The sequence below is a fragment of the Chaetodon auriga genome, chromosome 14 (genome assembly GCF_051107435.1).
Source record: "Chaetodon auriga isolate fChaAug3 chromosome 14, fChaAug3.hap1, whole genome shotgun sequence".
Lineage (NCBI taxonomy): Eukaryota > Metazoa > Chordata > Actinopteri > Chaetodontiformes > Chaetodontidae > Chaetodon > Chaetodon auriga.
Genome location: NC_135087.1, coordinates 24050821 through 24067500, shown reverse-complemented (window position 1 = coordinate 24067500; position 16680 = coordinate 24050821). Strand labels below are relative to the sequence as shown.

The following is a 16680-nucleotide window of genomic DNA, read 5'->3' as shown; positions in this document are numbered from 1 at the left end:
CTCTCTGTGGAAGTCTGATTTAAAAGAGAATGGGCATACTTTTAGATGTTTTAATGTCAAAAATAAATTGACAATAACAATATGATAATCTACATGTCTCTATTTGGGAAAAGTAAAATAATAAATAGAAATAAAACAATCAAGTTACATTTCTTCCCACAAATTGTACAATTTTTATTGCATTTTGTATTTTTATAATCTGTACATAATGTACATATACATAGTTGTTTTTCTATTCTGTATCCTGCACAGTTCTTTTCATCTTGACTGTTTTGTGCCACTGTTTTTGCTTTTTTGTAATACTTGCTGGCTGTAGCGACATAATTTCCCCAGTGTGGGATCAATAAATTCTTATCTTATCCTTTATTGTATATTTTATTGTATTCCTTTTTATTCTTCATGCTGTAACAAGTAAATTTCCCCAGTGTGGGATCAATAAAATCTGATTTTATCTTTTCTTAAATTGACAATTTGGAACAGTTTTACTTGTGCTAGCAAGATTCTCCTTTGGAATGAAGCTTCAGCTTCTTAGCTATTAGCTCACTCAGTGAAAATGTCTTCAGTTTTGTCTCTTTCTTGAAAACATTTATGACATATTGAAATATATTCAATAGGCGGCATGGTGGCGCAGCAGGTAGTGCGCGTTCCTCACAGCAAGGAGGTCGCTGGTTCGATCCCCGGGTTGGGCAGGGCCTTTCTGTGTGAAGTTTGCATGTTCTTCCCGTGCATGCGTGGGTTCTCTCCGGGCACTCTGGCTTCCTCCCACAGACCAAAAACATGCTCATTAGGTTAATTGCTGACTCTAAATTGTCCATAGGTGTGAATGGGTGTCTGTCTATGTTGCCCTGCGATCGGCTGGCGACCGGTTCAGGGTGTACCCCGCCTCTCGCCCATTGCTAGATGGGATAGGCTCCAGCCCCCCGCAACCCCGAAAGGGATACGCGGGTATTGAAGATGAATGAATGAATGAAATATATTCAGAAAATATGTAGGCCTAAAACTTTCTAAAAATATAGGAAACATCTGTATGTATGCATGCGCAGGTAGAACACACTGGAAAGCTCATTGTGATTAATAAACACTTAACATTATGGTAAAAGATGCAACAAAAAGAAAGATGGTCAAAATCTCCCAAAGGATCCATCTGAAATCTGAGTGATTGGCTTTTTGAAATCATTGCTTTTTAACTTTGAGTGATCTGTGATTTCATTACACTTACCCCACAGCTTCTCTGATGTCCACGAGCCATTTTGCTTCTCTCCAGATATTTTCACATATAACTGTGAAATAAGGGCTTTGGTAATTGTTGGAACAGTAGAGAGGCAACTTTTACTTTGTTTCTGTCAAGTTTGAATGAAGTATATTTTTGATAAAGTTATTGTTTCCGAAAATGGAGTCTGGTGGTCTCAAATAATACAATTCAGTGGTCAGGTAGGGAACTCATAGTTTATGCATATTTCTTTGTTGCATTAAGGGCTGTTTGAAATTGTCCATTGCATTTTGACTGTAAACACAACCACAGTTCCTGGGATTCCTGGGATATTGTGCTTCTATTGGGAAAAACAAACAAACTCATTTTGACATGCTGACTTGCCTTCTTCGTGAGCCGTATACAGCCCAGTAACCGGAGATTCTCCACCCCTGGTGTATGTAATGACAACCTTACCAGTAAATGACACCATCAACTTGACATGTAGTACAGTCTGGTCCACTCAGTACAAATTTAGAGTTAGGATGTGGCTGTTACTGCAGTTTAAAGATAGACTTATAATTTATACTTCCTCCTTCTGCTCTGTTCAGCTGGGACGACGTACATCTTTGGCAAAGGAGGAGGCCTCATTACGTTCAAGTGGCCAGCCAATGAGAGACCCAGTACTAGAACAGACAGACTGACCGTCGGCTTCAGCACTTCCCTGAAAGATGGCATCCTGGTCAGGATTGACAGCGCACCTGGTCTGGGTGACTACCTCATGTTGCACATAGTAAGTACACACACACATTCTGCATGTGTGCATTTTTGCTTTTCTTCATTTTGTTTTCTAACTACTCAGCCTTTGCGCCCATTGTGGGCCATGGGCCTCAGCTGACTTGATACCACATGAGGCAGTCAGTGTGTTTCACTGTCAGCCATTCTGTAATGTAGCCGAGAGAAGTGGTCAAATAACCAAAAGTGGAAGCATGATTAAGCAGTGACAAGAAGGACTTGCAGCCCACTCACCGGAGTAACATTGTACATTTCTGCAAGCCACGGATATGTTATTATGTGTTGTATGTGTCATATGTATCATATCAGCATTCCTACAGCAGGCATCAAAGCGACATAGTTCACATATTTGGTACATTCCTGGTACATGTACATGCACATGTACATCCCCTCCTCCTGATGAGGAGGATCCCAACCAAACTTTGACCACAGTGCTGCCACAACATAAAACAGAAACATAAGTCTGAACCTGAAAAAAAAAAAAAAAAGTTTCAGCATGTCCGCAGGAATGTACAATGCTAACATTTATTCTGGCAATTGGGTTGGCACTTGAAATCTTATCTCAGGAGGGGGATATATTACCATGACAGTTCCCACAGCAGCTTTATTTTGAAAAATGTTTAAATCTGAATATATGTTTCACCTTTAGTTTTATCTCAGACTACCCCAGTATGCTTCATTTACCTGTCTAACAATGAACATTTTCCAGCTTCCAGCAGTCTACTATTTTCTGTGCTTTTTCCAGCAATGTCAGCTCCTCAATGGTTGGGAATGGAACCATGGGAAAATAAAAACTCCCACTTGTGTCATATACACCTGTGTCTCAAGAAATGTAACAGTCACCTGATTCATGGGGAAAACTGTAAATCAGCACAAAAATGACAAATAAACCATAATGTTGTGAAAAGACACATCGCAAGCACTTTTGTTCCAACACTATTGTTATAAAGTAACATTTGCATTCTGTAATATAAAACAGCAAACTTAAACTACTACAGCATGGCATGATGGGAAATGTGGGGTGTCGCTATAGCGCCAGCTTTCAGCAAACAAGGTGCTAAAGAAGTGTGTATTTGTGTGTGTGGTTGCAAAGGTTGCAGTATGTAGGCAAAGATATATTCAATACCTTTTTAATGGGTATCAACCTCACATTTAGGTGTATAGTCAAAACAAGACATTTGAAGCTTACATAAACACTCCAGGCATGGTTACACCCGTGAGCCATAGCTGGAACCGGAGCCTACATGGAGTTGGTGCAGACAACTGCGCTGATAAAAAAAAAAAAAAAGCAGGCTGTGACCAGCAAAAAATCCAATTCGGAATACAAAAAAGGCAGGCAAGACAAAACAATGAATACTGGTTAGCCTGGGTGCTTACATACTGAGGGAGCAGGTGAGTCCTGATTGATGATTGAGCACAGGTATGCTCAGGAGGCCAGTCCCAACCTGCTGGCAACACCCTGAAGCAACACAGGCACAGACTAGATAGACAGGGCAGAGACAGACAGGAGACACAAGGAAGGGGAAGCACAGAGGGGAGAAAAGGGGAGACTGGAGATCTCCACAGCCTGGACACTTTAAGTGACAGCTAGTTAGGAGTCAGGCTTCATTTGTCCTGCCTCAGTTCCACCAAAGCTCCCCTTCTTTGCCCATTTTTGCATTGGCCACCATCTTGGCGGAGTTTGACACTGCCAAGTTGGAGGCCAGAGCCACTGTCACTGAGCTTCACAATGTCTCTTCAGAAACCTATGGGTGATGTCACTGAAACTACAACTCTACAGTCAGTTTGGAAAAATACTTAAGCTTGTCAGCAAAATTACTGTTAAAACCCATCATAAGGTAAGCTAATTTTACCATAGAGACCAGTTTATGCCAAGGCTATAACAGTAATAGCATTATTATACTACCTGTATTATATAGCCAAATATAATGTTTGCTGTACATCTGCGGTTATTATGATGAAAGTAATGCAAAAGTAGTGTAATCAGCAACACATTACTCCACAAAGACAGTAACATTCTAAAGTGACATATTACATTTTGAAGTCACTTGCCCACTGAATGCGAATACAAAATTGAAACCATCAGAAGTCGCTACAGAACTTTCCTCTCGTCTATAATTGAGTGAAACATGGATATAGTTAAGGGAATTGCTGTCTCTTACCCTGCTGGCAGCCAAGCATGGCCAAACAGAGTGCAGCAATTAGACCTGGGTGTGCAGCACATTTTGGTAAATCTTAACAATCATTGGTGGACAAAATATTATCAGAGATAAAGTCAGTATACCAGTTTGTCACAAAATAAGCCATTATTTTACATTTTATATAGTTAAAAGCTTCAACATTCACAAAAACTAAACTTTGGCACATTCTCAGTTTACATTACACATTTATCACTACAATTTGTGACATATTCCAAAACTTTTACAATATTTTTATGTCCAGGGTTTGGGAGCACCAGGGCATGCCCTTTTGAGTTAATGATTTTTCAAAATTTAAAAAAAATATATCGATGGATGTAGCCCACAGGTTAGAGTGAAAGTGGAAGTTTGTTCAAATGTATTGCCAGTCTTGTTGCAAAGAACTGAAAAACTCCAAGCAAACCAATCTTTCATTGTTTATAATAAATAATTGTGTTTACTCATTTCAGCAACAAGGCAAAATTGGAGTGACCTTCAACATTGGCACAGTGGATATCAGTGTGGAGGAGAGCAGTACCCCAGTGAATGATGGGAAGTATCATGTTGTCCGCTTCACCAGGAATGGTGGCAATGCTACACTGCAGGTGGATAACTGGTCCATCAATGAACACTTCCCAACAGGTACGACAACCAATTAAGCCATCAAATCTACAACTAATCATTTTTATTTTTATTTAACATATTTACTGTACCAGCATGTTGGCAATCACAATCGTTAGCTGAATCGAATCTGGCAGTCTTAGTTAACAATGAAAACCTACTGCTACAAGATATGATAAGGCAATGGGATCATTATGGGACAGCTGAGAAAGTCACTGGGCAGTAACTAGCGCTTTTAAGCTTTTAAACAGTTTGCTCTAACACAAGCACAAGCATACACTTTGAGTGAGCACATGATGGAGTGTATCTGTTAGTGCAGAATAAGATTGGGGGAGTAAAAAGCCAAAACCTAGTCTATGCAGTCACTGTTCCTGCTCAGGCATTAACTACTGTGCTTTTTTGTGCTCTCCTTTTACTGAACTATGAAGAGACTAAAATATGCAGTACAACCATGCCACAAAAATCAACAACTGTTAGAAGGGTTTTATTGTGAGCTCTGTGGACATGTGTCGGTCTCCAGCAGGAACTGCGGCATCCAGTCTGTGGCACAGCTCTCCTTGAATTTGGTGGTCATAGCCAACTTGTAACTAAGTAGATTAGTAAAAATAACTGACCTGAAAAATGGCTGATACAGGAGTCATTGAAATAGTAGGCGAATGATAATTACAAATATATACATACATATATGCACACATAAGCCTGATATGTCACGTCACATGGAGCATCCCATCCTCCACGTGCCCCCATTCAACCATACATGGTCAATGCAAAACACCTCATGAATATTGATGCATATAAATGATGCCTGCTCATCAATGGTGAATCATGGCAACAACCAAGAGGAAGATGAAGAAAAGGAATTTTTCTGGCACAGAATGAAGTTATTTGTGGGTGAGGTGGAGGTTAGAAAGCACATGATGTTAATTCTTACATTCACGTAGTCCCCTAGCAATGCCAGGGTGTCCATTATGCAGCATTACACACAAGTGGGCAAGTGTCACCACAGTATTTACATATTCATAGCAATCAGACTGACTGCTTCACACCTCATCAAAATGATCATGGGATATCACCGTGGGATATAATTTGAAATTGGAAGTTTGATAGGTGAACATTTTTCATTTATATCTGCCTTGTTACAGTGAACTGGCCTGCATTATGATTTGCACTGTGAATCTTAACAGCAGACTTTCCCCAAAAACAATTTATAGTAGATGATGAAACACTGGCTGACCTGTGTCCCACGATGGAATCTTGTGTAATAAGTTCACATGAGGATATTACAGGTTATCAGGTCTGATCATTTATCACTTTTGAACATGGGTCCTTAGAGGAAGTCTTTTAATAAACTGTTGTTGTACTGTCACTGCTGCCTTATCTTTTTCATGTCCGACGTACATACACATGTAGGGCACAAAAATTTGCTGCCAGTAGAAGTTGGAGTGTGTTTGTACATGAGAGTCAAGAAAAGGGAAAACGTTGCTGGAAATTGCCTGTGACAAGCCAGACTCCATCCTTATTAGTACTAGCATTTAGAAACAGCACAGCTTGTCAGAGCTGATGATTGCTTTCATTTGCACTGCCTTTCCAAGCTTTAATGCATCTGGCATGAACAGACAATGGAGACAGCGTGAGCCTCTAGCTTTGCCTTAAAGGCCTGTTGAGTTGAGAGGCAAAATATAAAAGGGCTCTCGGTCAAAACTTATGTTCTCTATAGGACCTGACTTTCCTTGTCAGTTTGAAATGGGATTGATGGATAACTCAATTTAGGGTATTGCAAATTTTGTAGGGTCTTGTTAATGAAACATAAGGCATTGTGACACAGCAATTGAGTAGAAAGTTATGGGTATGAAATCGGTCTTTAGTGAACTTATTAGTGCATAGTGAAAGTGAGGAAGAGGGAGGAATGGGCGAGAATATAAAACCAGGATGAAAGTACAAACACTGTTGTGTAAACCTGTTTTAATGGTTTAAACACACTGCATGATGTTAGAATTGAAGCAGATATGGTACGTTTATTTGAACAACAGTTTGTTAGGGACTATAGCCCAGAGTGGTGACGTTTTCGACGCAATAAAGAGCCAGCCAAAGTCCAGGTGAGCACATTGATTTACTCTATGGGCCAGAGGTGGAACATGTTATAAATCATTTATTTGGGGCACAAGGAGCATACTAATTACGACCATGTGTTGGGAGTGTTTGACAGGCAATTTGTGCTGAAACTGAACATACTTTTCAAGAGGCTGTGTTTACAATCACAAACCCAAGAGGAGGGTGTGTGAGACTGTCAAACAATACATAAGACACCTGATAAATACGAGACAGGCTTGGAATTAAAGACAGATATCTTTCACTGAAACAGTAGATGGCGAGTGACCTAACTCGTTATGAACAGCGAGGCTGGTGCAACAGGACATGCTGATAAGGTAAAGACAAAGCCTTCCAAAAACCAGTGGGAACATAAAATCCCATCAGCCATAGTAGGACTTAATGAAAATGAGAGGAGGAATTGTGTCAGAGGTGGCCACAGACATAAATGAGAAAAATGCTCAGCAAAGGATAAAGAATACAATAAACACCACAAAATTGGTCACTCTATTATCAAATGCAGAACCAGATTGTTGTTGGAGCGATTGGGGAAGTGGACAATTTATTCCTTGGCTCAAAAAGTGAAACTGCCACTGAGAAAAGGGCATCAGTAGATCACTGATACAGAGCCATCAAGGTCTTGTGCAAGACTGCAGTTAACTGTAAGATCAATCTTGTGCAGACACAATAATATTAAACGAGGCCACTAAAGCCATTTCCAGTCACAAAGGTGGGCCATAAGGGATAGTTCCTGACCAAGGATCAAGTACCAAAAGGAAAAAAGACTATAAACTTCTTCAGGATAATAGTTGCAAAGTCTACATGTGAAGATTTGCTAAGTAGATCAGTTGGAGTTCATCTGGGTTTGAGTCAGCACATCAGAAAAGTTGCATACCTACTCCATTTCTACCACAAATTGAAGAGGATGTAAGATCAGAGAGAGTCTTCACTTTTTGGGCTGTTTTACCAGCCTGGCATTTATCAGAATGGAACTGATCTTTAAACATCACTGCCCTGGAAACACCCAAAAATGTTTCTGGGATTTAAAAAATGATGGTATGATGAACTATGTAAGTAGATATATATCTCACTTCATCCTCTGTTAAAAGCTGTTAAAAATTAGTGTGACATCAAGGGGTGTGGGAGTAGATGATGCTTTAATTTCACATTCACAGTCACCTCAATACCACAGCCAGTTCTGTCAGGATCCTGTTTTTTGATTTTACAAGTGCTTTTAATACAATACAGCCACATATTTTAGCCGATAAATTAAGTAATTTTAAATTGCATAACAAAACCATTGCCTGGCTTTTAGACTATCTTCTAGCTCATCCCCAGTATGTCAGGCTTGACAAAGCTTCAGACATCATTTTAACCAATACAGTAGCTCCACAGGGGACAGTTTTATCTCCTTTTTTTACTTTCGCTTTATACAACTGATTACAGACATAGTCAGCCATCCTGTCTAATACAGAAGTTTTTTGACGACACTGCACTTGTGGGTCTGCTTAAGCATGGCAATGACCTGGCCTACAAAAAAGAGGCACACTCATTTGCCAAATGGTGCGATACAAATTTTTTACAGCTGAATGTTGGTAAAACAAAAGAGCTCATCATCGATTTTAGGAAGAAAAGAGAGGAGCCTGTCCCAGTGACAATTAATAATCAAAAAATAGAAATTGTGGAGTCCTACAAATACCTTGGTGTCAAGTTAGACAATAAGCTCAACTGGAAGGAAAACACTGGGGTCTTATTGAGGAAGGCTCAGTCTAGGCTTTTCTTTCTGAGGAAACTTAGATCCTTTGACATCAGCCATAGGCTGCTGGCCATCTTCTACCAGGGCATCCTGGCTAGTGTCTTATTTTATGCTGTTCTGTGCTGGGGAGGCAGCATATCTATTGACGACAAGAACAGGATTAATTAGATGATCAAGAGGGCTGGCTCAGTGATTGGTTTTAACTCAGACAAGCTTGAGGTAATAGTGGAGAAGAGAACAAGGACCAAGTTGAAAACAGTCCTTCTCTACGAAAACCACCCACTCCACAATACATTTAAGGAGCTCAAAAGCTCATTTAGTGAGCGGTTAGTGATGCCTCAGTGTTCTACTGAACAACTCAGACACTCCTTTGTTCCTGCAGCAGTCAGATTTTTTAACAACAACCACTAAGTAGTGGTTATTTGTTGATTTTTACTTTCTGGATATTTATTTATTTATCTTTGCCTGTATCAATATAATTCACTCGTTTTGAGTACTCTGTCATATGAAGTATCCAATCATGTCGGTACAGCTGTTTTTGTGCAATGGTATGGAATTGATTGTATTGTTTGTTAAGTGGATGTATGTATTTTTATCGGGTGGCAAAGCAGTTTCCCCCTTGGGGATCAACAAAGTTTTCTATCTATCTGTCTATCTATCAATGGGGGACCTGCAGCAGGAAGAAGCCTTTGAGAAGTTAAATTGTATTATATAATATATATAATATCCTCTGCACCTGTGATCCAGTATTTTGACCCAAAACTGCCCATTGTAGTAGGTGCTGATACATTCAGTTATGGACTAAGTCGAGTACTGCTGCAGGATCATGGAGGCACACTCAAATCTGTAGCCTACTCCTGTCACATACTCACTAAAGTACAAAAAAAACCCCACAAATATGAAAAGAACATCTTGCCAGGGGACTTTTAATCTGTCTCATGAAGTTGAACAGCATCACAGACTACATCACAAGTAAGAACATGGCTGTGCCTGACATCCTGTCTAGACATCATGACTCCAAGGTAGAAGGGCCCGGACCTAAATGCAGACTTCAAAGGCAGAGTTTGTGCAGTTTAAATGATTTATTACAAAAAACAAAAAACAAAAAAACAAAAAATAAAAAAGGAAAAAACAAAACAAAACAAATACTTACGAGATGGTGAGACAGGCTAAGGTCAAATCCAAAGTTAACAGTACAAACAAGCACACAAATCCTTGGTACAGGCTAAAATCAAAAATCCCAAAATAGACCAAGAAAACAAGGCAATAATCCAAAAACACGGGAAAGGGTTGGAACACTTAACACACAAGTTACAAAGAAAGTTACAAACAAAGAAAACACAGACTGAAATACACGAGAGACAGAAGGCTAATAAGTGATGGGTAACACTAATTAATAGTCACAAAGGTGGGAAATTGCACAAAGACAGGATGTAAAGCAAAAGTATAATACATGAGGAGACAATAAATAAAACAGGAAATAATTAAAAGCCAAACCCAAAATCATAACAGTTGAGCAGAAGGGCGGCAGCAAAGACGGAACCCCTTTAAAGGTCTGGGTGCAGGCTGGCTGCATTGGTGGGACCCTCATAGAAGCTAGTGGCATGGTTGAAGATCAGGACCAAAGACTAACAGCAGGATATCTGAGCTGGAGGCTGGTGAGAAGGCAGCTTAACTTGTGACCAGTGAGAGGGCAGCATGACTGGAGATTGGTGATATAGCAGCTGGACTGGAGGCCGACAGTGAAAACTGCTGTAGTTCAGGAACTGGTGACTGCTGCAGCTCTGAAACAGGAGACTGCTGCACCTCAGCAGGAGCAGGAGTTGCTGCAGCTGAACAGGAACAGGAGGTCCCTGCAGGTCAGCAAGATCAGGAGACTGCTGCAGGTCACAAGGAACAATAAACTACAGAAACACTGGCACTGATGATGGCTGCAGCCCAGGGGCTAGAAACAGCTCCAGCTCCAGCCAGACCACTGACTGGGAACCAGGAGCAGATGTTGGTCAGCCCTGGGGTTAAAGAGACATCAGACTCGGGAAATGGGAGTAAAACCAGACTCAGACTCAGGAGCCATGGAAGTATCAGCAGACCCAGGAGCAGACTTGGCAGTGATTGAGCAGCAGGGACAAGGTGTAGAGCAGCTTAACCTCCAGGGCACTGGGCAGTTGAACCTCCAAGACGCTGGACACTATTAGCTAACTATTAGCTTTATCAAAAGGAAGGTTTTAAGCCTACGCTTAATTGCAGAGACAGTGTCTGCCCCCCAGACAAATACTGGAAGATGCTTCCACAGGAGAGGAGCTTGATAGCTAAAGGCTCTGGCTCCTGTTCTGTTTTTGGAGACTTTAGGAACCATGAGTAAGCCTGCATTCTGGGAACGCAGTGTTCTAGTGGGGTAATAAAGTACTATGAGCTCTTTCAGATAAGATGGTGCCTGACCACATGGCTTTGTAAATAAGGAGAAGAATTTTAAATTCTATTCTGGATTTTACAGGGAGCCAGTGTAGAGTGGCTAATGTGGGAGAAATATGATATCTTTTTGTTCTTTTTGTCAGAACATGTGCTGCAGCATTCTGGATCAGCTGGACAGTACTTAGCAGTGAATTTGGGCAGCCTGGAATTAGGAATTGCAATAATCCAGCCTGGAAATAACAAATGCATGGACTATTTTTTCTGCATTTTGCTTTAGTTTATTTGAACTGTGGATGGTTTCATAAAGTCATATTTTCATCATGCATATGCAGTAAGGATTCCTCCCAGTTTCAGTGGGAAAGAGACTGGAGACAGAAGAGAGGGGGAGAAAACATGAGCGCATATCCTTGAACCATGAATATGATACTATGTATGATGACAGTGGCTGTATGTCAACAGTTATTTAAAGGCTTGACTGACTGAAGACTTTTCAGCATTTTCTGTGAACTGTCAGTCTCAGAATGCTGATTATAATGGAGGCTGAAGTAAAATAATAATTCAAAGTGTTTACTTATCTAATCAACAAATAGTCTTCACACGAGCCAAATGTACAAGCCTAAATGACAAGCATTGTATGTGACTGTCATAACTGCACAATTAAGTTTGCGAACAGTAAACTGTAAACTTGTTTTGCCTGAAAATGATATTTGTGGCAATCAAACTATTTCCTGATTTAACAATACCAAACTTTGTTTGTACAGAGGAAGAAGAAAAATTAACATTGAGTGTTTGATTATGAAATATGTTTTTTTATATGGGGACTTGGCCTCAGAAAACACAGGCAGATTCAGACGCAGCTGGAGACTTTTTGGCTGCCAGCCAGTAGACTGGGGGCTATTACCAGACAGGGCTAGTACAGACTACAAGACATTTGCCATCATTCGTTTATTCCAGACCAAAACTGTCTAGTCACACGGATCTACTCCCTGCCTGTAAAGACAGATCCTCTAGCTCTGTTGAGATATTTCCCTGTGAACTGTCCCTGACACTGCAACTGTTTCCACAAGTTATATTTTATCATAGCACTTATGATGTTATTTGGAACACCTTGGAAATGAGTCTGAGATGAGAGCAGAGCAATGAAAAATGAGACTGCAGGAAACTGGAGGAGGCACAGGGCAAACACAAACATGGGGACAAATTGCAATAATGCAGCATACATCCACTTCATCACCTAATAGCAACACTCCCTCTACTAGAACAGGATCAGAAATGGTTTTCTACAGATGTTCAAAGAGCAATAAATGTGAACTCAAATCTTTACTAAAGGTGAGGGCAAAATATTTGATACTTGTGGTAGGCACTATACCAGTTTCAAATTCACACTATATGTGTGCACTTTACTGCATTTTACTTCAGACTTCAGCTGTGTATAATATTTATATAAAGCTTTACATATAATTCAGGATTTGCTTCAATACTGAAGATCAAGGAAGTGTCAATTACAACTTCAAACTTAGAACTCTTAAGTTTTGCCATTTTTGTATTGCTTTACTGTTTATTTGCTGGTCCAATAGACCAGCAACAGATGATCTCAGTGTTCTTGAAGGCAAATAATAAACAAGGGAGTTAGCTATGTACCTTGGTCCTAGTCCATTAAGGCTTTGTATACAAGGAGCAGGACCTTAAAATCAATCCTGAATGTTACAGGAAGCCAGTGCAGAGCAGCTGAAACTGGACTAATGCGCTCTCTCCTCTTGGTTCTGTTTAACAGCAGGAGGCCAGTAAATAATGCGTTCCAGTAATCAAGTCGGCTTGAAATAAAGGCATGAATGGAAGGTTGGATATTGGCCTATAATTAGTGAGGGCATTACTATCTGTTGGGTTTCTTTGCTACTGCAGAGATGGATTTATAATTGATTTGTTACACTGTCAAACACCCGCTTTAAAAATGCTGCAAGTACAGTCAAAACATGAGGTAAACAGGTTAGACTCAACGACAGTCTTGCAGAGCTCAGTTGAATGTAATACAGCTACATTTTCCCATGGTTACATCTTTTTACAGGGTTTAATGAGCTCATCTGTGTTCACCTCAGCAGCGATGAGGGCTCTGATTAAGGTTATTTTGTTACTGAAGAACGATGCAAGTTCTGTTTGAGGCAGAGGACTGTGGGTGAGTGGGGGCAGTGCTTAGCAGCTGGTCAGTAGTGAGGAATAATACTCTAGAGTTCCCAGCATTCTCTGTAATAATCTTGGAAAAGTTATTCTTGCCAGATGTACTGGTTTGTTACAGACAGTCATGGCTTCTTTGAATATATTACAGTGAACTGTGATCCCACTTTTCTTCCAGTCTTTCACCTGCTTGACAAATTCTCTTCCTCTCATTAACACTGCTGTTGTTTAATCATGTGGAGATTATGTCAGTTGTCCTCTTTAACCTTTAGTAGAGCAACAGTATTTAAAACAGATGACAATGTATTGTTGAAATGGTGAACTATGTCATTTAAAGAGCAGTACTAGCTGTGTGATCCAAATGATCTCATAATATTACAAACCTTTCTTTCTTGCCATCAAGAAATCATTTTTGAACCAGAAATTCCCTTTTAGTCTTCATCAAGATTAGTTTGGTATCAAAAAACACACAGGACAGGACATATGACAGTGACATCACATACCAATCCTTTGGCTTGTGTTTACAACACCTCTGAACTCTAAACTCTTGCCAGGCAGAGTCCCCTTTTTGCAATGAGGATAAAATATTGCAACTATTAGTACTTCTAGAGGCCTATTAAATGACCCTTGTGGTATTAATGCAGAATTTAAACCTTATTATACTGCATACTGTGTAAATCTGATATTGCTTTTTTTAAAGAATTTATACTATCAATGCATTTCAAGATCTAAATCTTCGATCCCCCTCAGATAAAGAAATGAGGGTTCTGAATGCACCAATTCCATTTGAAGAGCTGAATGCAGCTTTTAACATTGTGACAAAGGAGAAGTCTCCTGATGAGACAGGATTCCCCAAAACCGTATTTGCCATCTTGAAATCTGTCAATTGGACCATTATTAAATATGTTAGAACATGCTATTGAAAGAGGCTCATTCAGTTATTATTACTGAGCAACCTCAGCCAAACAAAGCTTTAATGAATCGGTACAGATACATTTCAGTTCATGTGTGTCACTTCCTTCTGAAACATTGATAATGGCAACCTTTTAATTTTTTATATACAATCAACTTATCTCAGATTTTAATTGCTGGTCAAACGTAATGGCCATATGAAAATATTAATATTAAGGTAGATATATGACCTTGTTTTAATTTTTATTCTTCAGTGTTACCTCTGTCTCCACTTTTACATTGTTTGGACAAAGCTCTCTTGCTAGTCGCAAAATGTAATTCGATATCAATTTTTCAACTATGCAGTGTAATAAGGTCCATACCAACCTGTCACTACTAAAAATAGCATTTAACTATTTATTTTTATTTTTATTTTTATTTTTATTTTTTTTCCTGGTGGAAAAATATGATATCCACAGGATATAGTACCCACAATGTCAGTAACCAAATCTGCATGCATGACCCTTGAATGGACATGTTTCCAGGTGCTTGGCCTCAATGGGAGTATGGTACACACTTTGCAAGGCTCACAGTCTCTTTCCACTGGGATGCAATACAGTAGCAAGTGGACGGTGGTTAGAGACTAGTGCAGTACGATAGGGTAGGAACCTGTCAACTTGTCACATCTCTGTGATGCTGTCATTTCTCCAACATCTTCTTGTCCTAGGCTGGGCAGAATCAAACCTAAGCAAACTATGTCCATTTCATAACCATAACAATGTGACTACTAAGGTCTGGTTCGCCTACCGCTGGTGCTCTCCAGCCATCATACAGTATGTAATTTTGGGAGTAGTCATATATGTTGTTGTCGGAGTCACTGGAAGTCGACCCACCAGTAGCTAAGATACGAGGATGTGTCCTGGAAGTGACCTCTACTGTCCATGGCAGATATGATGGGTTGCCTCTCTGGAAAGACTGAGCCAGCCATCTCAGCAGCCTCTGCTACCTAACTGGCTGCTTAAAGTTGCTCTTAGGGCTCTTTGTCTGCTGTGTTTTGAGCTCCTGTCCAGTCTTGGTCTGCAGCTTCTTTGTTTGAAAACAATCTTTTGGCAGTTGCTTCAGTCAAAGTTTCTGGCAAGGACTTTTTATATAGATAAATAGAATGATGTCAACTTGCACCTCAGGTAGCAGATAAAGTACACTAGGTCCTTTTGCTCCTCAAAGAGGCATGTTGTCTCATAAAGGAGACCTGCATTAAGTAGGCCTGTGTCAAAGCGGTGTCTGGCAGACTTGATAGTGCACATGATCTCTCATGAGGATGAGCTGGCTGGTCATCCTCCTTGACCTTCACCAGGTTTCATCAGTTCAATTTAACGTCATCCTTATCTTCTCTTCTCAGGAATGCTTAGACTTGCTGTACCAATTTCATTACTTTGCCTAGTTCATGTTCAGTTGTTGACCCATTATTATTTTTTTCTTTTCCTTTCTTTTTTTGTTTTGTTTTTTGAACAGTTTTTGTGTAGGTTATGCATCAGGATTTTTGTGTTGAATATGAACATGTGAGTTTAATGGCATGCCTGAATAAAGTCCTTTAATTGGCTTTTAAAAGTTAGTATGACGCAAACCTATTTATTGTGATGTTTGGAATTACGAAATGTTTACATTTTGCCTGCTTCATATATTTAGTAATATGTATATTTTGTAAGTTTTTTGTTCACACATAGAAACATTAAAATTACGTTTTTACTGCATCATTTGACACACTGTCTGTAATACCACCCGAGTCATTGTGTAGCAGTGTACCACAATGTGTGAGCTCTGAATCCTCCTGACAGATTTTACACATCAGCTATATTTACTTTGGGAAATCCTCATTTCAGGTCTTTATTTGTTGTCTCAGATGTTCCATAAACACACATACTGTAAACAATGTTTTGCTCCACTTGTGCAGTGTACTGTGTGGTGCCATGTCCTGAAAATTGTGATGTGTGTAAATTATAGTACAGTTGCAAATGCCTTTTCCTATTTTTTAAACCAAAAAAAAAAAAAAAGCAGTTTGAGCCTCTGTTTACAGTAAGTAAGGTTCCTCTTGCATGCGATGTCACAACCTGTGTAGTCGCCACGGTCACTACCCAGGAGTGAAATAAAAACAAAAGCGTGTGTTGTTGTTCACTCACACAGGAGAAAAATGAGAAACAACTAGGTCAAGCCAAACACCTAACAGACCGGTCAAACTGAACAGAGGTAATGAGGTTTCCAAAGGGCTGTATAAATATGACATACTTCAGAAAAACAGACCCACCTTCACAAATGTAACTTGATAAAAACAATATAAATACCTACACTGGGCACTAAAACTACACCCTTTTCTTATCAAAATGATATTGAATGTAGTCCTCACACCAACAGATAAACTGTGGTGGATTCAGATAACAGGACTATTGAGGCCTGTAATGTGTATATGAACAATCAGAGAAGGATTGTATAGTGGACATTATGTGTTTGTTTTGCCTGGAGTATAACTGCACCACCCATTCGTAGCAGATGTAGCATTTGTTACGCCACTCAGTGGTGACCAA

General features: G+C 39.8%; 1 protein-coding gene across 7 annotated transcripts in view; it reads left to right on the top strand.

Annotated features, from left to right (window-relative positions):
• The window catches only part of nrxn3a (neurexin 3a), a 246478-nt gene that overhangs the window by 211193 nt on the left and 18605 nt on the right, over positions 1–16680 (top strand). For all 7 annotated transcript variants that reach the window (XR_013078140.1, XR_013078139.1, XR_013078137.1 and 4 more), the window contains exons 19-20: positions 1801–1982; positions 4632–4803. Coding sequence is in view for 3 of the 7 variants with exons in the window: in XM_076748438.1 (XP_076604553.1) it covers positions 1801–1982; positions 4632–4803 (354 nt within the window). In the remaining 4 variants the exon portion in view is untranslated. The remainder of the gene's footprint in view (positions 1–1800; positions 1983–4631; positions 4804–16680) is intronic.